This window comes from Chenopodium quinoa, unplaced genomic scaffold, assembly GCF_001683475.1.
Source record: "Chenopodium quinoa cultivar QQ74 unplaced genomic scaffold, ASM168347v1, whole genome shotgun sequence".
Classification (NCBI taxonomy): Eukaryota; Viridiplantae; Streptophyta; class Magnoliopsida; order Caryophyllales; family Amaranthaceae; genus Chenopodium; species Chenopodium quinoa.
The window spans coordinates 1,791,310-1,816,249 of record NW_018745533.1 but is presented as its reverse complement, the minus strand read 5'-3'; the positions used below and the strand labels follow the sequence as shown (position 1 = coordinate 1,816,249).

The window sequence follows — 24,940 nt, the reverse complement described above, 5'->3', positions numbered from 1 at the left end:
AAGTAGCGATTTGATAAGAATTTGTGCATGTAATTGTGGGGATTAAATGAATTTTTGCCAATACACAAATTCAACTATTAATATCTTTAATTATCGATAAGTAAAAATTATGAAAAGTTAATTTTTTTGAAAATATATATTGCCACAAATCCAATAGAATCCTGATGACTATACTATTCATTACCTATAAAGCACAAAATACGGTCAAATAAAAGTGTGTGTGGATAATGCTAAAGTCAAAACATATCGACTACATTAAACGGAGTTGGTATTAGCCCGGGAGCTGGACAAAATTAGCCCCATCACTAACATTTGAGAGTTGAGACGACGAATATATTGAATTATTGTCTGCTTTTTCGGCAAAGTTTAATACAGTATAAATCAACTCAAAACCCCATTACTATAGGAAAACACTTCAATTTTCTGGGTTTTACATTCTTCGGAATTATAATTCCATTAAAAAATGGCGAATAATTCCAATCACAGCGAAATTCATGCTCTTCAATCAATCTGCTACAAGCGTGGTTCACTTCAGCTTCTCGATCAGGTTCACTTTCTCTCTCCTGCAAATTCACATACTTTATCAATTTCTTCTAATTATTGTATCATATAATTTGTGAAAATCCCTAATTATGCTGTAAATTGCTGTTGATTTTTAACAGAGGAAGCTTCCTTTGGAAACTGTCTACTTGGATATTAAAAATGCTTCTGATGGATGGTATTTCTGTTAATCTTTGTATTTAATTATACTCGTATTAATTATCTATTGACTTTGATTGAATTTGATATTGGAACTTTGTTACCATGTTTGTAAGATGCACAAATGGTAGAAATTAGCATGTATTATGGGGTTGCATAAATTTATGTTTAACTATGTACTGTATTGTATATGAAGATGAGCAACACTTTATGGCTTGGTTGTAGAGACATTACCCCAACTCCGAATCATAGACTTGTCGAGTTCGAGTCTCATCGCGGTGTACTATATGTCTATCTGGTTGGTTGAATGTGAGAAATTCGAATTTCTAGGAAGGGTTTTTGATTGCTCTCAATAGTATTTATTCTACTTGAGAGCAAAAGATGTGAATCAATTGTATACATAGCTTGAGCTGCTTGACTATTAGCTTATTAAGTGATATAGCCTCTCGAGTGAAGAAATTGCCAAAATTATAGTGGAAAACCTATCTCAAGTAGCAATGTGCATATATATAGCTCTTTTCATGCAATTAGATTATTCCTGAGAACCTCAATTTATTGGATAAATTCAGTACTATTGCCAATCATCATTACTACTCGCTGTTTAGATGCCACTAAGCTTTAGGAAAAACTGATTGTCATTCTTTCTTCAATTATTATAGGATATACTTGTCATTCTTACGCAATGTCTTCTTCTAATTCAGGTTTGCAATTAAAGAAATGGTGGTTCGTGGAGCACCAGCAATTGCAATTGCAGCTGCCCTCTCTCTGGCCGTGGAAGCTGTTAACTTAGAAAAATTCCAAGGGATGCTGATGATGCTGCTTCATTTCTTGCTCAGAAATTGGAATATCTAGTCTCTAGGTTTGTTGCAAGTTGATCATATAAACCAAATCTGTGTTTGAATCAAATTTTTTCTGTGTTTGCCTTCTCAAATTGGTGTGTAACTGTGTATGCTGATTTTGCATTCATCGTTTATGTATGTATAGCCGTCCAACTGCTGTGAACCTTTCGGATGCTGCCACAAAACTTAAAGAAATCATTGTGAAAGCTGCTTCCACATGTTCAGAAGCAAATGTTGTGTTTCAGGTAGGATAGCTTTTTCCTCTTATACTTTAGATTCGCGTATTATATCTTAAATTCATTAAATTCTCATATGGTGTCCCAGGCTTACATAGAAGCTGCTGAAATAATGCTTGAGGATGATGTTGCCTCAAACAAAGCAATTGGTTCGTATGGAGCTAGTTGCTTTGAAAGTCAGTTGAAAGATGCTAAGAAAATATCCATCTTGACTCATTGCAATACTGGGAGGTATGTTGTTTCCAGCATCATGATTCTCATAGTATTTGTATCGAGCTATCTTAGCATGTTCCATCAATTAGTTATCCACAAATTCTTGCAATTTATTGCAAGATAACTTTCCTACAATTTCTTCTGGATGTCATTTTTATTTGATTTTTGCTAAGATTGCTATGGCTTTTTCTTAACAGCCTTGCAACTGCTGGATATGGTACTGCATTGGGGGTAATTCGTGCTGTCCATGCCCAAGGAATCCTTGAGAAGGCCTATTGCACAGAGACTCGGCCATTCAACCAAGTAAGTTCATGTGATGTACCACCGCTTATAATATCTTAAATTCATTAAATTCTCTATAATGGTGTCCCAGGCTTACATAGAAGCTGCTGAAATAATGCTTGAGGATGATGTTGCCTCAAACAAAGCAATTGGTTCTTATGGAGCTAGTTGCTTTGAAAGTCAGTTGAAAGATGCTAAGAAAATATCCATATTGACTCATTGCAACTCTGGGAGGTATGTTGTTTCTCAGACATCATGATCCCTGATTATATTTGTATCAAGCTATCTAAGCATGTTCCATCAGTTAGTTATCCAAAAATGTTGCAATATTGCAACATAAACTTTCCTATAATTTCTATTGGATGTCATTTTTATTTGATTTGTTGAGATTGCTATGGCTTTTTCTTAACAGCCTTGCAACCGCTGGATATGGTACTGCATTGGGGGTAATTCGTGCAGTCCATGCCCAAGGAATCCTTGAGAAGGCCTATTGCACAGAGACTCGGCCATTCAACCAAGTAAGTTCATGTGATGTACCACACTCAAAATGTTAATGGCTATCAACTATCATACACATTACAAAAGCACAGGCCAAAAGAAAAAATGTTGACCCTGGAACAGTTGATGCTGTCTAATAATTTTGGACAGGAGGTATCTTATGCTTCCAAACACCTTTTAGCTTTTGGAAATCATAAGTGTGTGATAATATCATAACAGCCTGCTCGTGTTTTGAGCTTGTTTGCATCATTATCTAATTTCCATATAGAATTTATTTTGTATTAGAAATATGTGAGCATCCAGCAAATTATGTCAAGCCTAATAGCACAGTATGAAGTAGTGAGGAAAACTCAGTTTCTCCATGAAGGTTGCTCCTATGCTGTAGAAGGAGTGTCGATGGGTGAATAGGTCTAAGTGAATAAGTAAAATAATTGAATAGGCCAGTTTAAATTTCTGATTAATTGTTTTTTAAAATATGGGCAAAAGTTTAGTCATATTATGTGAAATAACAATTGTAACATTGTATCATTGTTTTTTAAAATATGGGCAAAAGAATAAGCATATTATGTGAAATAACAATTGTAACATTGTAAGTCTAACAGAATTGTATAGCAAGTCAGAGAAGAGTCAAAGCAAGTAGTTCGATTTTCATTATGTCATTTCACAATTGTTAGGCTCTTGTGTCTATTGCCCCCCCCCACCCCGCGGTTTATATGGTCCCACCCATTTTCTCCCAGCTACGCTGATAGCAGATTCTGCAGCAGCAGCCTTGATGAAGGCTGGACGTGTTCAAGGAGTCATTGTAGGAGCAGATCGTGTGGCTGCGAATGGTACTCAGGATTGTTGAAATTTATTGTGGCATGGAGGGCAGTGGGTAGTGTCATTTATTGATTTTATATGCTCTTTGCAGGAGATACTGCCAATAAAATTGGAACTTACAGCCTTGCTGTGTGTGCAAAGCATCATGGTATTCCATTTTATGTTGCTGCACCTCTTACTTCAGTCGATTTGTCCTTGCCTTCTGGAGAATCCATTATCATTGAGGAAAGATCCCCAAAGGAATTATTGAATTCTCGTGGAGGACTTGGAGAGCAAGTTGCTGCATCTGGAATCTCTGTTTGGAATCCAGCCTTTGATGTTACTCCAGCAAATTTAATATCTGGTATCATCACAGAAAAGGTTGATATTTAACCCCTACACTTTAGAGGCGTGGTGGTTTGGATGTTTTGTGATGTTGCTTATATTAATGTAATTTTGTATCATTTCATCAGGGTGTAATTACAAAAAGCAAGGACGAGGATTTTGACATCAGAGGTTTTGTGCAAAAAATGATAGCCCAATGAGAATTTTTGGAGACCAGAGCCAGCTGCTAGTTAGAAGGAGCTGTGAGAAACGATATATTGAATAGGTTTGTAACCCTGATACTTTTTCTCATAAGGAGTAATATCCATTTTCCCAAAAATGGAAATAATTGCATCATAATATGAGTTTATTCTTGTGATTGTACGGCAGCTATAAACAGTTTGAGTAGTTCGTATTATATATATATACAATTATATATTGTGAAGGAATATATTAAAAAATATTTTAATGATGTCTATATTCTTGAATCTATGTATATATGCTCATGTGCTGCATTATATTTTGATTAGCAAGCTAAATAAAAAATTATGCTCACTGGAGGTGGTGGTAAGACTGGTAACTCAAGCCACTGAGATGATTTTTTTCGATTATTAATGCTCTTAATTTGGCTTTTTACTTTCTGAAGACTTTATTTCTGTTGGAATTTGGCTTTTGGAAAACACATCCAACAGTGAACAACTCGCAACCACTCTATAGAACTTTTCCTTAATGTTAGGCTTGCATTCTAGTCCTGTGTTATTCAATCTCTTGAACACCCTGAAATGGTACTCTGCATGATCACTATGGATGAAAACTATGTTGTTGAATGAATGCAGAGTACTATGTATACAGTACAAAAAATTGTTGTAAACAGAAAATATGTGTAAATGTTGTACACTGATGTTAGGAAAATCAATGCGTGTTAACCTTAAAGTGGATGATTATTGGAAGTGCTCATAATTTAATTTTGATTTTTTTTTTTTTATTTTTTGATTTTTTTTTTTTTTCCAATGAAGTATTATGGTCATTATGGATGAAAATTATGATAGATGGAGTCATGGATGTAAGTCATGAGGGGGGTAAAACTCTAATTCTCACAAGAACATAAGGTCTCTTTGTAGTTGCAACTAGGCCTGTTCACGGATCGGATCCGATCCGAAATGTGATTTCGGATCGGATATCCGAAGACTCGGATATCAAAAATTGATATCCAAATCCGATTTGAAAAATTCGGATCCAAAATTTTCGGATCGGATGCTTCAGATATCCATTATCCAATATTACGTAAAATTGTTATGATTACTTTCGAAATTTCACTAATTTTACCGTTTTTTTATCGCTAAGTTGTACAAAATATTTTAACAAAAATAGTAGTACTTTTTGCAATTAATATTATCATCAAATATATTAAGAATATTACAATAAGTTAATAATACAGGGTTAGTTTTATATGAACAATTTAAAAATTATATTATTTTAGGCTTTATATTTCGGATATCTTTCAGATATCGGATATCCGAAATTTTGAAAATTAATATCCAAACCGCATCCGATATCCGCTTTTTCGGATCGGATATTCGATCCGAAATGAAAACTCGGATCGGATATCCAAAAATTCGAATCGGTTGCGGATCAGATTATCGGATTCTCGGATAGTTTTGTACAGGCCTAGTTGCAACGAGTGATGTTATTGGTTAACAACCAAGCTAAGAAACACTCAAATTAAATTTAATTACAAAAAAAAATTCATTAATAATTAATGAACCTCCATGGTATTTATAGGCCAATCTCCAACCTATAAAAGTAAGAATGAAGATCAACAAAAGAAAATATAACATTCACCTATATAATAAAACTCCTTAGTCAACTAAGATTCGACCAAGTCAAGCCTTGATCAAATATGAAAATTACACTAAACCAAGAAGCAATCTCACGGCTAAAATGAAAATAATTGAAGACAAATAAATTAAAATCCTGAGTTCCTTTCTTAAACAAGAAATTTTTTTAAGTGAAAGGCAATAATAAAAAATCTATACTTAAACTTTAAGAAACTTCCAAGAACCTTCTAGAAACTTCAAAAATCATGCATTTCCTGATAGGGAATCCGGATCCCTGTAGAATGACCGATGGATTGGTGATGATGGAGGTTGTACTACTTGTAGAATGACAGAAGATGGATTGGTGTTGGTAGTTTTGTTTCCCTTTCCCCTTCTTATGTCTATAAGAACATTTTCAGACCCTTATTTTCTATCTCCTTGTATCCTTTTCTTCATTCCTTCTTGAAATGACCTCTAAAATATTTCTTTTTTATTTTTCATTGTTTTAATAGAATTGTACTAAAGATGACGCCCAATGATAAAGAATACTATCTTAATCAGAATTGCCCTGCACTTTTATATCCTGACAAAAGCATACTATATATAGTCTTGCAATCTACAATCATAACAATTAGAAATGAAAATAAAAAAAATAACAATGTGTCTATCCTAGACTAATAAAGCAGGGTCTTCTTCTTCATCTTGATGTGGCTGCGGTGAGGATGGGATGATAGGCAAACCCATGGAGAGAAAGACAGAGAGAGCGGCATAAAGGCGGATGAAAAGATGTCTGAGAAAGCTGCGAGAAACAGAGGGCCAAAGAGAGAGGAGCAGGATCCATGGGTGGAGATACAAAAAAACAGGGGTTGGACATAAGACAGAGAAAACGAATGCAATAGTAATGAGTAAGGACCATCCATCTTGGAATCCAATTCGTAAGAGGGTGAGAAGGTGACCATTGTCATCTTTAGTAAAACAAATCTTCAAGGAAGTGGAGAGATAGGCAAGCGTTGTAAAACAATTCTGAAGGAAAGCTTTGAGGAGAATTTGTGGGCAGGGATTGATGTGATCATAGAAAATGTATGCTAAATAAGGTCTCAAAAATTGGTTGACAAGAAGTAAAAGAACCCATCTTAGAATCATAGTAGTATAAGGATTCCAAAGAATGTTCAAGCTGGGGTGCTTGGTTTTGCCTATTGTTGGTCCTGTTGCAGCAAAAAACCCGACAGATTAAGATCTTGAAGGAAGGCCAAATACAGAGGAGTATGATAGAAGGGTAAAAAGTAGTGAAATATAGGAGCTGGACAGATGAAAGAGAATACGAGGGTGGTAATGAGGGGGAAGTGCTGCCTTTGCCCATACTGCACTACCAATTCGATCCATAGAATAATGAGGTAGCAATTATCAAGCTTATATAAGTACGTCTTGAAGGATAATACAAGGAAAAGGATCAATGCTGCAGTAAGCAAGGTAAGTTTGAAGAGGCTTTGTAAGGAGGGATAAGAGGAAAAGAAGAGGAAAACTTCTGGCCTAGACATATTGATGATAATTAAGAGGATCCATTTTAGTTCAAAAATAATTAACTTCTTGATTTGACTGTTTTCAGGCATATTTTAGTGGTTTTTTTTAGAAGAATGATGATTTTTTTTTTTTAGAATGCGAGGCTGTTGAGTTTACGGTTTCCCTGCTATCCGCCTTTTAAATGCAAGTGCTGAAACATGTTATTACCTATGACCTTCAGCTGGTGTCATCCCTTTTAAAAGTTAAAAACATTATCAATTGGCATCGAAGAAAATTTCCTATGTGGATCCTATATGACGTAATATGCCACTAAGTGCACATTTTCAAACCGAACTCAACTTTAGTTTTCTACCTAACTTTATTTTTTCCAGTTTGTAGTAGTTTAGTTTAAAAACCTACAAGTTTTTTGTTTGTAGTTGTTTGTTCTTTTGTTTTGGTTTGAGATAAAATGTTTTCCTGGAAAATAATTTTCTCATCTTTTCCATTTTTCTTTGTTTGGTTTGTGAATGGTGGAAAACAATTTTTCCCAATGTTAAAATGCATTCATTAATGATGAAAAACATTTTTCTTTATAATACAAATGTAGTCAGAATTTATCTTCTTTTTATTTTCCTTTCATCCATCCTCACATTCTTACTCTTATATATATATATATATATATAGATACTTTTTTTTTTTTTTTTTTGTACTTTTCTTTAACTTTATTTGTATTGTAATGCAACTAATAAACAAAGAAAAATAAATTGCAATTGTACTTTTACTTGAAAAAATGTTTTACATCAAATTAAATTAAACCGTGCCTCAATGTGAGCTCTATCTTTCATTCTATAATAAAAGCAACTTCCACTTTGAATTTTACATCGTAAGTATGTTTAAAAAAAAATTTATTTATGTTGGTCATTTAAAAGAATGATCTAACCGAAATCCAAAAACCTACTATATAAGATTTATCTTAATGCATGCTTGTTTTCAAAAGCATCAACTTTTTGGATTTGTATATTTTTCTTGCCTTTTAATTAATATCTCTTTAGTTTATTGTTGTAAATTCCATTTAAAATCTTCATTTTGAGGAGTGAAAAATTTGGACTATGAACATTCTTTGATAAAGATACCATAAATTGTGAGATTAATTTTCACTCTAAGAGTCTAAGGTTCTTTGGGATAGAAATTCTCTTACCCTGTCCCTTAACTTCTAGAGAAACATACCTTTAACTTAGACTATATTGATTTGTGAGAGATTTCGGATTGATGGAAACTCTCATTACCACTTTTTAAATTTTTTTTTTTCAATTCTTCCTTGTGCCCAAAGGAGTATTAGTGGAATATCAAAGTATTCATTTTGGTTAAAGAGTTGATGAATAGTTGATTACTTGACTACACAGTAGTAAATTTTTTCCTTTTTTAGAGGATAACTTGATTACGTAAGTTCAAATAAGAAGATTGATTACGTGCCATAAAGTCGTTTCTTTTGAATAAAAAGGAGTAAAGGGGAGAGCTCGTACAGGGTTCAATGGTTTGATTACAAAGATTGCATAAAATATTTCTTTCTTGTGTTTGAAAGAGTGGGCCAATCAGTGGGGTCTATTGTATGGACTGCACTACATTACAACATTCACCAATGAGTCAATGACTAATGACATGTAAATTTAAGATTTTTTCTTTCTTCTTACTCCGTATTATTGCGACTTTGCGAGTCTAATAAAATTAAATGAGAAAATAGACTTATAAGTTGTGATAAAATTAAATTAAGGTTAATTAACTTTAAAATTAGGGCTAATCCGTAGTAAGTTCCAATAGGGTCTAGCAATATCTTGGGTGATTTCCATAGAAAATGCTCAAAATACTGAAATTTCCTAATTAAACCCTTTTTACAAAAAAATTCCCTCCATACTGTTCATATATATATATATATATATATATATATATATATATATATATATATATATATATATATATATATAGAGGAAGGCTCATGTAAGAACCCTCCTCTATATAAGAACCCAATCTTATATAAGAACCAATCTCAGCCCTTTATTAGTTTTGATCTAACCACCTAAAATGATCCTTTAGTAATGGCATTTCTGTAATTCTTCTTTTATGTTCTAAATTTTTTTGTCTACTCCTATGTTCTAAATTTAGTCTATTTATGTTCTAATTTTTTTTTTTCCTATGTTCTAAATTTAGTTTACTTATGTTCTAAAGTTTTGTTTCCTATGTTCTAAATTTTTTCTACCTATGTTCTAAAGTTTTTTTTTCCTATGTTCTAAATATTCTTTTACCTTTTGCCTATGTTCTAAATTCAGTCTACTTATGTTCTAAAGTTTTTTTTTTCCTATGTTCTAAATTTTTACTACCTATGTTTAAAAGTTTTTTTTTTCCTATGTTCTAAATATTCTTTTACCTATGTTCTAATTTTTTTTTTCCTATGTTCTAAATTTAGTCTACTTATATTCTAAAGTTTTTTTTTCCTATATTCTAAATTTAGTCTACTTATTTTCTGCTCATATAACTTAGTGCTAATTTAATTTGTTTTATTGGATTTTTTTTTTTAAAAAAAAAACATTTGAAGTTTTTTTAGTTATTTATAAAGATAACCTATGTAGGAATTGAACCTACATCCTCTATGCATTTGCATAGTGCTCTTCCAATTGAGCTAATAGGTTTTATCATATGTTCTAAATATTATTTGCATATGTTCTATAATTTATTGCTTAAGCTCTAAATTTTTCAATCTAAGCTCTAAATATATATATGTTCTAAACTATTTTCCTATGTTCTACATTTTATTGTTTATGTTCTAAAGTTTTTTGTCCATGTTCTACATATATATCCTATATTCAAATTTTTTTGTCTATGTTCTAATTTATTTCCTATGTTCTAAATTTTTTCCGTATGCTCTAAATTTTTTCCGTATGCTCTAAATTTTATCCTATGTTCAAAATCTTTTCTACCTATTTTCTAATTTTTTTTTTCTGTACGTTCTAAATTTTTTCTATCTATGTTCTAAATTTTTTCACCTTATGTTCTAAATTTTTTCACACTATGTTCTAAATTTTTAGTATATGTTCTAAACTTATTTTCTATGCCCTTATTTTTTTTCCCCAATATTTTTTTCCCAATATTCTAAATTTCCAATTTTTTTTCCTATGATCTAATTTTTTTTCCCAATGTTCTAAATTTTTTACTATGTTGCAAATCATTTTCTCATGTCCCAAATTTTTCCTATGTTCTAAAGTTGTTCGTATATTCTACACCTATGTTCTAAAGTTTTTTCTACCTATGTTCTAAAGTTTTTTCTACCTATGTTCTAAAGTTTTTTTTTTCCTATGTTCTAAATTTTTTCTACCTATGTTCTAAAGTTTTTTTTTTCCCTATGTTCTAAATATTCTTTTACCTATGTTCTAAATTCTTTTGCCTATATTCTAAATTTAGTCTACTTATGTTCTAAAGTTTTTTTTTCTTTCCTATGTTCTAAAGTTTTTTCTACCTATGTTCTAAAGTTTTTTTTTTTTTTTCCTATGTTCTAAATATTCTTTTACCTATGTTCTAAATTCTTTTGCCTATATTCTAAATTTAGTCTACTTATGTTCTAAAGTTGTTTTTCTTTTCTATGTTCTAAATTTTTACTAGCTATGTTCTAAAGTTTTATTAGTAACAATGTCAATAATTTGTGCAAAATTTGGGATAGTAGAATGTAACGAGTAAGTAACGGCACTCAATGTAGGAATTAGGTGTATTTGAATCAAAGGTTAGCTGTGAATTAACCTTTCCCTAATATGAGACAATGCTCCAATCGTGTCATTACCGTTACATAATCTAGGTTTAGTTAAGCATAATTAAACATGCCGCTCCTGAATGAGCATAATCCCTGCAACACACAACTGAAAGTTTAATTGACAGTTCATTGTGTTTACTGACCCAAGACGGGAAGTCATCACCTTAACCATTGGAATTCCAATAAGAGGCTCAGACTTTCGAATGCACCAGCTTATTGTCCTACCAAAACAAGACAGTTGAATGCGAAGAATATCGACAACACAAAAATGAAGGCTAAAGCAGTCCCATAATATAGAATGAACTATACTCTTTATTATTGCCAGAAATGGGGAACAAAAGAAAAGGCCAAAGATAAAATAACAAATAGAAACCAAAACACCAACGCCTAGAAACTGCCAAAAAAAACCCGAACAAAAACAGGAAACAGCAATAACAGCAAGCAGAAACAGCAGCAGCAAGTGGAACCAGCAGCACCAAAAAATTTAGAATGTAAGCAAAAAAAATTTTAGAACATAAAAAAAAATTTAGAACATAAGCAAACAAAAATTTAGAACATAAGTTGAAAAAATAATTTGATTTATTTTTATGTTTTACTCTTGAGTTATTATGGTTTACTTTCGAAAGTTTTTTTTAATTATTTTTTTAATTTTTTATAGAGATAACCTATATAGGAATCGAACCTACATCCTCTATGCATTTGCATAGTGCTCTACCAATTGAGCTAATAGGTTTTAGCATATATTTTTTTTTCCATATACCTACGCCTTTTTATATGTTCTAAATTATTTTCCTATTATCTTTTTCATCCATTACTTTAATTTTTTCCGTCTATGCTTTGAATTTTTTTTATATTATGAAAATTTTCACCCAATATTCTAAATTTTTTCTATCTATAATCTTAAAATTTCTCAATTCTATATTTTTTTCACCCTATGTTCTAAACTTTTTTCCCTATGTTCTAAATTTTTTCACCCTGTATTCTAAACTTTTTTCCCTATGTTCTAAATTTTTTCACCCTATGTTCTAAATTTTTTTCCCTATATTCTAATTTTTTTCACCCTATGTTCTAAACTTTTTTTCCTATGTTCTAAATTTTTCACCCTATGTTCTAAACTTTTTTTCCTTTATACTAAATTTTTTCACCCAATGTTCTAAACTTTTTCTTGTGTTGTAAACTTTTTTCGCCTTATGTTCTAAACTTTTTCCCTATGTACTAAATTTTAGAACATAAGGGAAAACTTTAGAACATAAGGCGAAAAAATTTAGAACATAAGGGGAAAAGTTTAGAACATAAGGGAAAACTTTAGAACATAGGGAAAAAGTTTAGAAAATAAGGGAAAACTTTAGAACATGAGGGAAAAATAATACATAAACTTTAATTACCTTTTTCTTCCATAAGTAATTTTTTTATCTGGTATAATAGTAATTTCTTCATCTGATTTTTCTTCATTTTAGCCTTGCATTTTGCTGTAATTTTAAGAAATAAAAAATATTAGTAACATTCCAACATTAGTAATATATTTTAAACATAAGAATAGTTTAGAAAATGCTGAATATAGTTTAGAACATGCTGAAAATAGTTTAGAACATGATATCATAATTATATCACTAACAATTAAGAACACAACAAGAGGTATCACTAGCAAGAGGTAGATTTAATTTTTGTTCTCTTGTTGCACTAAATCTAGGTATACATTATCCAAATAGTACTTCATTAGTACTATTTGAATGGAAGCTTCATTAGTACTTCGTAATAAATGAATATACCTTTGCAATGGACATCATTTATCAAGGGCATCACAAAAACAAGTTGTTCAGGAATGTCACTAAGGATGAAAGTCTAACTGATCCGCACAAGAAGTACTACAAAAGTTGTCTTTGTAGACATTATATAGTTTTAACTATTTGAAAGATTCATTCAAGTCCAATGCATTTAAAGGTCTTTCAAGATTCAAGCAATTTCTAAACCAATAATCACCAACTTCCTCAAATTATTCCCAATTAAGGAAAGAGACTTTCTAAACCAATAATCACCAACTTCCTCAAATTATTCCCAATTAAGGGAAGAGACCTCATATAAAAATAAAAAAGGAAACGAGACTTGTTCCAATATGAATACAAAACCACCTTGAATAGAAAAGAGCTAGCATTTTTGCAAGATTCAAGCATTTATTCTGACAGTTGGGAATCAGATCTCAGTCAAGATCAGTAACTATTGGCACCAAAGCAACTTTAGCTATACACTGATATCAGATCACAAACCTCATTAGTGGAAAGTACATCAGTTCAGACTTCAGAGTAAGAGAATGAAGCTACAAGTCTCAAGCTGGCTAGATACTTGTCAGCATTTTGCAAATAGCATCTTTTCATAAACATATATAAAAGAATGGTGTATCATAAACAAGAGTTTCGAACATGCTGAGAAAGAGTTCCGAACATGCTGAGAAATAATTTGGAACATGCTAAGCTTATTTACAAATCAGAGAAGTATAATACATTTTGCACTAATAGTCTGATATACAATAATCAAGAGCAGCGGTGAAATAATTCGAACATAAATCGAACTAATTAATATGCAAAAAATCGAACAAAATAATTCGAACATAAATAAAAAATAAAAATCGAACAAAATAATTCACGTAAAACCACCATTTCACTATCAACCAGTAAAGCAGCATTTCATTTCATGATCATCACAAATCACACTACCGCTAATGGGAAATGCAACAGTTGATTATAAGACATATAATACTTGACAAGAAGACAAATAATAAACATAAAACCATTAACATTCATTAATAGACATTAAACTAATTGCACAAATACGAAAAAACCGCAATTGATAAATCAAACTGATGAAATCGAAAATAAAAGAAAATTGAAAACTGATATCGGGGAAAAAAAAAAAAAAAGTCAAATTGATGAATCGCGAAAATCGAACAAAATCAACAATGAAAAATGATAAATCATAAAATTCGAACAAAATCAGGAAAATTCGAACAAAACGTATATAAATAGTAAAATCGAACATAAATCAAACATCAAACGAACAAAATCGAGTATAGAAATCGCAAAAATCGAACAAAATCAGTAATGAAAATCATGCGAAATTCATAAAATTAGAACAAAATCGAAGAAAATGTACCTGATTTGAGCAATTTAGGTTGTTTTAGCAGCAATTTGGGCTAGATTTTGGGATTTGTGGAGAGGGAAAGTAAAGAGGGTTGAAAGTTTGAGGAGAGAGAAAATATTGGACGGTTGGGGAGGGTTTAGGGGTAGGTTTTTTGTTTTAATCTTGACCGCTCATCCTAATCTAATCCTACGGATGTGATTGGTTCTTATATAACTAAGATTCTTATATAACTATGGGTTCTTACCGGATCCCTCCCCTATATATATATATATATATATATATATATATATATATATATATATATATATTACATTTAACTTAAATCAAATAAATACAAAATTGTGAATTGACGATTTTATAGAGGATAAAACCGCTATGTTTGGCATTGTTTTTTGTTTTGGGTTTCTAATTTATTTGAAACAAGGTATTTCCACTTTTCTGTTGTCTGTTTTTAAAATTTTTCATGATTTTAATAAATTTGACTAATTTTTTATTCATTGTATGACCTATATCATATGATTTAGAAAAATAAAAAAACAAAAAACAAAAAACCGCAGTGATGCCAAACGAATTCTCAAGTAGCGATTTGGTGATTTAGGAGCTAAAAAAAACCCTAAAATTTTCTCTGTTTCTCTCTTCAAACCTATCCACCATATTAAAACTTAGGGGCTACCATCAATTTCTATCGATGGTAAGCCCCAAATTCTTCTTTAATTTAATGTTTTTAGCCAATAAAGATCACCATCATATTGGTCATTATAGTCCGTCCCTCCATGTAGGGTTTAGTATTGTTTGTTTGTTTGGTTTTAGTGTGTGCATTGTGCAGGAATACAAATTTGGAAGATCGTCTTGCAAATTTGTGAAATTATGGGTCTGTTGGTATAGGGGTGCAGATTTAGAAGATTTGTCTTGCAAATGATGATCAATCGAGTTTTAATCACTTTTGCGACTATACATCAACGGAGCTCCGTCAAGAATGATGCAAAGACATCTAAAATTATCCATGTACAGTTCAGATGTGATGGCATTAGTTTAGGGGTGTTTAATTCTTGTATTGAGAATTTAAATCACTTAAGGGATGATTGTAAGTGTCGAATGACTATTATTATTTAAGGGAAAATACCACCCTCTCTATTCCATTTTTTTTAAAAAAAAAGTAGCGATTTGATAAGAATTTGTGCATGTAATTGTGGGGATTAAATGAATTTTTGCCAATACACAAATTCAACTATTAATATCTTTAATTATCGATAAGTAAAAATTATGAAAAGTTAATTTTTTTGAAAATATATATTGCCACAAATCCAATAGAATCCTGATGACTATACTATTCATTACCTATAAAGCACAAAATACGGTCAAATAAAAGTGTGTGTGGATAATGCTAAAGTCAAAACATATCGACTACATTAAACGGAGTTGGTATTAGCCCGGGAGCTGGACAAAATTAGCCCCATCACTAACATTTGAGAGTTGAGACGACGAATATATTGAATTATTGTCTGCTTTTTCGGCAAAGTTTAATACAGTATAAATCAACTCAAAACCCCATTACTATAGGAAAACACTTCAATTTTCTGGGTTTCTTACATTCTTCGGAATTATAATTCCATTAAAAAATGGCGAATAATTCCAATCACAGCGAAATTCATGCTCTTCAATCAATCTGCTACAAGCGTGGTTCACTTCAGCTTCTCGATCAGGTTCACTTTCTCTCTCCTGCAAATTCACATACTTTATCAATTTCTTCTAATTATTGTATCATATAATTTGTGAAAATCCCTAATTATGCTGTAAATTGCTGTTGATTTTTAACAGAGGAAGCTTCCTTTGGAAACTGTCTACTTGGATATTAAAAATGCTTCTGATGGATGGTATTTCTGTTAATCTTTGTATTTAATTATACTCGTATTAATTATCTATTGACTTTGATTGAATTTGATATTGGAACTTTGTTACCATGTTTGTAAGATGCACAAATGGTAGAAATTAGCATGTATTATGGGGTTGCATAAATTTATGTTTAACTATGTACTGTATTGTATATGAAGATGAGCAACACTTTATGGCTTGGTTGTAGAGACATTACCCCAACTCCGAATCATAGACTTGTCGAGTTCGAGTCTCATCGCGGTGTACTATATGTCTATCTGGTTGGTTGAATGTGAGAAATTCGAATTTCTAGGAAGGGTTTTTGATTGCTCTCAATAGTATTTATTCTACTTGAGAGCAAAAGATGTGAATCAATTGTATACATAGCTTGAGCTGCTTGACTATTAGCTTATTAAGTGATATAGCCTCTCGAGTGAAGAAATTGCCAAAATTATAGTGGAAAACCTATCTCAAGTAGCAATGTGCAATATATAGCTTCTTTTCATGCAATTAGATTATTCCTGAGAACCTCAATTTATTGGATAAATTCAGTACTATTGCCAATCATCATTACTACTCGCTGTTTAGATGCCACTAAGCTTTAGGAAAAACTGATTGTCATTCTTTCTTCAATTATTATAGGATATACTTGTCATTCTTACGCAATGTCTTCTTCTAATTCAGGTTTGCAATTAAAGAAATGGTGGTTCGTGGAGCACCAGCAATTGCAATTGCAGCTGCCCTCTCTCTGGCCGTGGAAGCTGTTAACTTAGAAAAATTCCAAGGGAATGCTGATGATGCTGCTTCATTTCTTGCTCAGAAATTGGAATATCTAGTCTCTAGGTTTGTTGATAGTATCATTAACAAGTTGATCATATAAACCAAATCTGTGTTTGAATCAAATTTTTCTGTGTTTGCCTTCTCAAATTGGTGTGTAACTGTGTATGCTGATTTTGCATTCATCGTTTATGTATGTATAGCCGTCCAACTGCTGTGAACCTTTCGGATGCTGCCACAAAACTTAAAGAAATCATTGTGAAAGCTGCTTCCACATGTTCAGAAGCAAATGTTGTGTTTCAGGTAGGATAGCTTTTTCCTCTTATACTTTAGATTCGCGTATTATATCTTAAATTCATTATATTCTCCATATGGTGTCCCAGGCTTACATAGAAGCTGCTGAAATAATGCTTGAGGATGATGTTGCCTCAAACAAAGCAATTGGTTCGTATGGAGCTAGTTGCTTTGAAAGTCAGTTGAAAGATGCTAAGAAAATTTCCATCTTGACTCATTGCAATACTGGGAGGTATGTTGTTTCCCAGGCATCATGATTTCTCATAGTATTTGTATCGAGCTATCTTAGCATGTTCCATCAATTATTTATCCACACACATTCTTGCAATTTCATTGCAAGATAGATATTCTTTCCTACAATTTCTTCTGGATGTCATTTTTAAAATTTTTGCTAAGATTGCTATGGCTTTTTCTTAACAGTCTTGCGACTGCTGGATATGGTACTGCATTGGGGGTAATTCGTGCTGTCCATGCCCAAGGAATCCTTGAGAGGGCCTATTGCACGGAGACTCGGCCATTCAACCAAGTAAGTACATGTGATGCACCACACTCAAAATGTTGGTGGCTATCAAATATCAACTATTTTACACAAACACTGGTCAAAAGAGGAAAAAATAAAAGGATGATGCATGGCTTTACTGGCAGGGGTTGTCTATTGTATTTGTAGATCAGTTTACCCCAATGTCTATATATATATATATATATGAAAATGATGCCAGTGCATTAGCATTCATGCATGATGTCTGAGATCTAGCAAAAAGGTAACAAAAGTGGCTTTGTTGTTGACCTTGTTGTTGCAAAATGATGTGCTGTAAACCGTTCACCCCGTATGCTCATTACTATATTTGATATCTTTCTAGTTTTAGGTTTGGTGGTAAGTAAAAAGTATTGATGGATACCCAGTTATTTTTAAGTAAATTATTTGAAGAGTGATATCAATGCATTGTTTCTCTCCTTTTGTATGCTCGAATCCATTGTCGTTCTTTCTCTCTTGCTTTCCCTTCACCTATTATTCTAAGATATTCCATATCCAGAGACATTTAGTGATGGACCTGATGGTGATGGTGATTTCCCAAATTGGGTTTTGGAACTCATAAACGAGAAAGCCAAGGGATATTGCAACCCAGAGACCCTTTTTGTGGCACTTGGGCTTCAGTAATGCATTTTAATGGGATAATACCCTATTTAAGTATTAATTTTCTCTTGTAATTGTCAAAAAATCATGATAATCAGATATATAAGTTAAAGAAGTTGACCCTGGAACAATTTATGCTTTTGGTAACCTAGATCACCCTGATAATATTGGACAGGAGATATCTTATGCTTCCAAACATCTTTTGGATATTGGAAATCATAAATGTGTGATAACATCATAATAGTCTGCTCATGTTTTAAGCTTGTTTGCATCATTATCTAATTTCCAGATAAAATCCATTTTGTTCTTGAAAGATGTGAGCATCCAGCAAATTATGTCAAGCCTAATTTCACAGTACGATTCCACTATGTCTCTGCGGAGGTTGCTCCTATGCATTTCCCTCGGCATGGGTGATATATTAGAAAAAGAGCATGTGTATCCTACCATCCGTGTCCTTTATTTTTTTTTTCTTAATCTTTATAATGTTGGGTGTATGGAGCATGGACATCCACCCGTCTTCTGCAAGTTAGGCTTGTGTGTGTGTGGGGGGGGGGGGTGAGAGGGGAGCTATGAAGGTTATGGCCTTGGTAAAAATGTTATGCTCTGTCTTAAATAGTCCTCTGCGCAGAGCTTCATAGGCAGCATAAATGTGGAGACATGCAATCACAAATGTTTAGACCAGACTGAGAAATTTTATCATGAGCATATTGCAAAGGCATATGCTAGTGATTCGCAGTCCAAACATTATATTGAAATATGTGCTGTAGAAGACTAGAGGGAGTGTTGATGAGGGAATGGACCATGGGTCCAAGTGGATAAGTAAAATCACTTAGCTGGCCATTAAACAGGCAGTTTAAATTTCCGATTAACTGTGTGTTTGTGTCTTTAAAATATGGACAAATTTTTAGTTATTAAGCATATAATGTGAAATATCCAATGTAACATTTTAAGGGACAAATTTTTAGTTATTAAGCATATAATGTGAAATATCTAATGTAACATTTTAAGTCGTACAGGATTATATGGCAAAGTCAGAGAAGAGCCAAAACGAGCAATTTGATTTACTATCATTTCATAATTTTTATGTTCTTGTGTTTATTGCTTTTTTTTTCGTTGTATGGTTCTGCTTTTTTTTCTAAGGCTTTTCTATACTCATGCTTCATACTCTCTTTTACAGGGATCTAGGTTAACTGCTTTTGAGTTGGTGCATGACAATATCCCAGCTACGCTGATAGCAGATTCTGCAGCAGCAGCCTTGATGAAGGCTGGATGTGTTCAAGGAGTCATTGTAGGTGCAGATCGTGTGGCTGCAAATGGTACTGAGAATTGTTGAGTTTTGCTTTTTGCATGGAGGGCAGGGGATAAAGTGGCATTCATTGATTTAATATGCTATTTGCAGGTGATACTGCTAATAAAATTGGTACTTACAGCGTTGCTGTGTGTGCAAAGCATCATGGTATTCCCTTTTATGTTGCTGCACCTCTTACCTCAGTTGATTTGTCCTTGCCTTCTGGAGAATCCATTGTCATTGAGGAAAGGTCCCCAAAGGAATTGTTGAATTCTCGTGGAGGACTTGGAGAGCAAGTTGCTGCATCTGGAATCTCTGTTTGGAATCCGGCCTTTGATGTTACTCCAGCAAACTTAATATCTGGTATCATTACAGAAAAGGTTGATGCTTCACCCCTACACTATGGTATGGTATTTTGGACATTTGGTGATGTTACTTATATTAATGTGTATTTGTATTATTTCATTAGGGTGTAATTACTAAAAGCAAGGATGAGGATTTTGACATCAAAGGTTTTGTGCAAAAAGTGGTTGCTCAATGACTTAGTGGAGGCTGGAACCAGCTACTTAGAAGGAGCCTTGAGAAGCCAATATAATAAATAGGTTTGTAACCCCAATACTTTACTTGCTTATCAAGAATAATTGGTTGTGAAAGGGAAGAGAGAGAGAGGGGGGGGGGGGGGGGGGATGTCCTGGCCTATTTACTCATTTTTTCCAATGAACTTCATATGGATAAAGATCCAGTTCCAAAATGGAAACAATTGCATTATAATTGCAGCGATGTATGAGTTTTGAGGGAGTTAATTCTCGTTCATGTATAGCAACTTAGAGTCTATAATTTATATACATTTTGATGAGATATGATATTAAAAGATATTTCAATGATGTCTGAAATTCTGTGTCTTTTTAAATGTGCTACATTATATTTTGAGTATCTAGCAAGCCAAATTATAAAATTATGCTTAACTATAGGTGGTGGGTAAGTAACTCAAGCCACTGAGAAGATTTTGTCAGTTGCTAACTTGTTATTGATGCTCTTAATTTGGCTTTTTCACACTTTGTGTAAGAGGGCGGGGTTGGTTGACCTCTGCTCCTCTTTTTTCTGTTAGAATTTGACTCTTTGAAAATACATCCATCAGCTAATAACCCGCACAATTTAAACCAGACTTTTCCCTAATGTCGGGGTTGCATTCAAATTTTATGTTATTTAATCTTTTTTACTATTTTGAACACCCTGAAGGCCTGAAATGAGTACAGGCAAACATTTGTTGTTGAATGAATACATAGTACTACGTTATTCAATACATAAAATGAAAGAAATGCATAATTGTTGTAAACCGTGAATTTCTACTTACTAGAGAAAATAATGTATGCTAACTTCGTAACCTTGAAGTGAATGATCATTAGAAGTAAGGGGGTATATGGTATGGGGTATTAAGGAAAGGGTATGAGAATGAAGTCTTTTGAGTTTTGATCCCTTATCTTCAATTATGACTTTAGATGGTCAAATTCGAGCACAAAAACTGTAGGAATTTTCAAGATTGAATTTAAACTTTAGAACCTCAAATATAACCACAATGGTGGTAAAATACTTAAGGTCAAAGTGGGAGAGGCAGTGCGGCAGCAGGAGGGGATGGGGGCGGTAGCAGTAGCATGGCGGCAAGGGGTAGTGGTGGTGACGATGCCATGGGATTGAGTGTAAATGTGATGTAGCACGGGTGAGGGAAGGAATAGGTGTTTAATTACTATCAAGAGGAGTTACTTATCATTCTCCTTTCCCTGTCTAAAACACTTTTCTTTTCTCGTTGAGATGTTTCTTTGCTTTCTCCTCGTATCCCTTTCTCTTTCTCTCTTGAAAACCAAACAGGTTCTAATTGTACTTTTTACATTATTTAATTTTAATAAAAAGTACAAAATCCAACGTCTAAGAAAAACTATAGGCCCTGTTTGGTAGTTAGCTTATTGGGGATATATTAGCTTATTTGACTAACTTTAGCTGATTGACGAGTCAAACAAGCTAATACAAGTGTTTGGTAGTAAGCTTATTGAAAGAGCTTATTCCACTAAATAAGCTCTTTTTGAAAAAGCTCATTTTAGGAGCTTTTTCAATTAGCTTATTCATTAATTATTGTGAAATGACACTTATAACCTCATTTAATTTAAAATCCTATCTAAACTACCTACCTCACAATTAGCTTATTGGTCATTTCACAAACTCAACCACCTTTAAGCTATCAGCTATTTACCAAACACTTTTATATAATCAGTTAATACAATAAGTTAGTCAAATCAGTTAAAAAAATCAGCTAGTCAAAATCAGCTAACTCAATCAGCTTCAGCTTTCAGCTTTCTCCCAAACAGGGTCATACTATATTGAAATAACTCTGCACTTCAATAGGATGAAAAAGACATTACAATCTAAATTAACATACAAGTGGAAATCAATTTTTACAAAGAAAATGAAAACCCTAGACCAAGATAGCAGGATCAGGAACTTCTTCATCTTGTGGCTCTGGCGGGGATGGGATGATAGGCAAACCAATAGATAGAAACACAGAGAGAGCAGTGTAAAGGCGGAGGTAAAGATGGCTGAGAAAGCTGAGAGAAAAGGAGGGCCAAAGAGAAAGGAGGAGGATCCATGGGTAGAGGTACAAGAAAACAGGGGTTGGGCAGAGGAGAGAGAAAGCAAATGCAATTGTAATGAGCAAGGACCACCCATCTAGGAATCGAATTTGTAAGAGGGTGAGAAGGTGCCTGTTATCATCTTCAGTAAAACAAATCTTCAAGGAAGTGGAGAGGCAGGCAAGCGATGCTCCAGAAATCAGCAGGAAAGCTTTGAGCAGTTTTTGTGGGCAAGCATCAATGTGATCAAAGAAAAAGTATGCTAGATAAGGTCTCAGAAACCAGGTGATAAAAAATAAAAGAACCCATCTTAGATCATAGTAGTATAAGGATTCCAAAGTAAGTTCAAGCTGGGGTGTCTGGTGTTGCCTTTTGTTGGTATGGTGGCAGCAAAAAACCCGACATATCAAGGTTTTCAATGAGGGCCAGATACAGAGGAGTGGGATAAAAGGGCGAAAGTAGTAGAAAACAGGAGCTGGACAGATGAGGGAGAAAATGAGGGCTGTGATGGGGAAAACAGGCCACCTTTGCCCATACTGCACTACCAATTCAATCCATAGGATAACGACGTAGCAATTATGAAGCTTATATAAGTATGTCCTGAAGGATAATGCAAGGAAAAGGATCAGCACCGCGATAAGCAAGGTGACTTTGAAGAAGCTTTGTATTGATGGATGATAGGAAAAGAAGAGGAAAACTTCTGGCCTCAACATATTGATGACAAACAAGAGGATCCATTTGACTTCGAAGTAGTAAATTTCTTGATTCTGATCATTTTCAGCCATATGTTTAAGAGGTAATTGTTTCCTTAATATAGAAGAATGCTTGGAATTTTTTTTTATAGATGAGGTTCTTTGAACTGATTGATATGTTGTTCTTATGAAATTTCCCCATCATCCATATATATATACTAGTGCTGTTGCCCCTTGGAACAAGGGTATGTTGGGTATTTGTAGTGTGAACACACATAATTTTTTTTCCTAAAGAGGAAATGGTGCAATATTTGTGATACTTCTTAAAAAGGCAAGTGATGCAATAATAAAAGAACGGAGGAAGTATAATACTAGTATTATATTATGGAAAAGTATTGTGTAGAACGGACTCACATGAGTCCGGTCAATTATCAGAGTAGAGATATTATAGTCAGGAATTGATATATTATAGTTGGGAATAGAGTATTTTTATCAGGAATAGAGTACTTTTTATCAGGAATAGAACACTTTTCATCAGGAATAGAGTACTTTTCATCAGGAATAGAATAATTAATTATCAAATTTATCAGGAATTATTAAATTATAGTCAGGAATAGAGTACGTTTCATCAAGAATTGAGTAGTTTTCATCAAGAATAGAGTATTTTTCATCGGGAATATACTAATTTTTATCGGGTCAAAAACATAAAAATATTATAGTCAGGAATTAGTATATTATAGTCAGGAATTGGACTATTTTTATCAGGAATAAGACTATTTTTATCAGGAATAGACAAATTTTTATCCTGACTAAAATTTTGTAATTCCTGACAAAAAATCTCTAATACCTGACTAAAATATTCTTATACCTGATATAAAAAATACAATTCCTAAACATTACCTGACTAGTAAAAATATTGTTCTGCTTCACATTTTATCCAAACACATCGATCATCATCACCATCGTCCATGGTGAAAATCAAATCGAACGACAATCACAACTCCTCAATTCCTATCTCAAATAATCAATGACAGTAGCAACCCTAGTTTGTTGCAGCATCACTTCCGAAACCCCCCATATGCCTTTCTCTCTCCTCCATCATCATCATCATCTTTCAAATTGATTTGCGGGCTTGCCGTGGTTAGTTTTGGCTGTCGGCGGTAGATTTGGAAGGTTTTCATTGATTTTGGTGGTGGTGGGACGGCGACGATGCGTCGGAGGCATGGAAGCGAGAGAGGAGGAATCGTGCAGTGGCTCTGTGGCTAGGTTTGCTGTGTTGGCTATGTTTGGTTGTCGTTTGTGACGGTGGTGGGTGATAACAACAAGCCAACAATGGTGGTGCAGCCGTGCAGGTTGTTGCGCTGTGTTGTTATTGTTGTTGTATATTTGTTGCCGTGTAGACTGGACTCACGTGAGACCGGTCTCACGCAAAACCTTGTCTTATATTATTGGTGTTGAATATTTGGTCACTTAGGCCGCCATTTATGTTTACCATCCATCCTAGCATGAAGAAAACTTTTTTTTTATATAAATATTTTTATTCTTTTTATTTATTTATTTATTTATAATGTTTACCATCCATCCTAGCATGAAGAAAACTATTTTTATTCTTGTTATGGAGATCTTACTAGATTTATTAATGTATATCCTGAAAAGAAATTGGTTTTTATCATACGAATTCTATTTTTAAAAGTTGATTATTCATATATGATAAAAGATTAAGGAAAAACGTGAATAAAGAGGAAGGGTGAGTGAGTAAAAAGTAAAGGATGTGACTGTGTGATGAACCCTAACAAATTTTTTTAGCCAAACTCGGGAGTAAGGGGTAAAAGGTGAGAGAATCCTTACCTCCAAATGCCTTCACTTGATAAAGTTTGAATCTTAGACTTCTAAGATGTATGGTACATGTCTTACCAGCCGAGCTAACACTTTGTTGGTATAAGAGTCGTGTGGATCATGTAGAAATAGATATACGGGATAGTTTAGTATAATTTGAATATGGAACATATGGAGCTTAATAAATCCAAACTCAAAATAGGAGAGAAAAGGCTAAAAGTTCTTAAAGTTGTCCCTGTAAATAAATAATTTCTCGATTTTTTAAATATTACATCATTTGTCTTTTAA

The 24,940-nt window shown here is 33.1% G+C and overlaps 1 protein-coding gene and 1 pseudogene across 1 annotated transcript; both read left to right on the top strand.

The window, feature by feature from the left end:
- Positions 1 to 428: 428 nt before the first annotated feature.
- On the top strand, positions 429 to 4,249 carry LOC110715835 (annotated as a pseudogene).
- An 11,333-nt stretch (positions 4,250 to 15,582) lies between these two features.
- Positions 15,583 to 20,396, top strand: LOC110715797 (methylthioribose-1-phosphate isomerase-like). Its single transcript, XM_021894411.1, has 9 exons — positions 15,583 to 15,840; positions 15,956 to 16,011; positions 16,694 to 16,852; positions 16,990 to 17,089; positions 17,170 to 17,312; positions 17,501 to 17,606; positions 19,393 to 19,531; positions 19,615 to 19,883; positions 19,973 to 20,396. The coding sequence occupies exons 1-9, from the start codon at positions 15,757 to 15,759 to the stop codon at positions 20,042 to 20,044; spliced, it is 1,128 nt and encodes a 375-aa protein (XP_021750103.1). The 5' UTR covers positions 15,583 to 15,756; the 3' UTR covers positions 20,045 to 20,396.
- The last annotated feature ends 4,544 nt before the right edge of the window (positions 20,397 to 24,940 follow it).

Excerpts from the sequence above, each read along its gene's own strand:
- LOC110715797 (XM_021894411.1), top strand. The coding sequence starts at position 15,757 with ATGGCGAATAATTCCAATCACAGCGAAATTCATGCTCTTCAATCAATC. Across the intron at positions 16,012-16,693 it reads AAAAATGCTTCTGATGGATG|GTTTGCAATTAAAGAAATGG; the intron begins GTATTTCTGTTA and ends CTTCTAATTCAG. Across the intron at positions 17,090-17,169 it reads AAGCAAATGTTGTGTTTCAG|GCTTACATAGAAGCTGCTGA; the intron begins GTAGGATAGCTT and ends ATGGTGTCCCAG.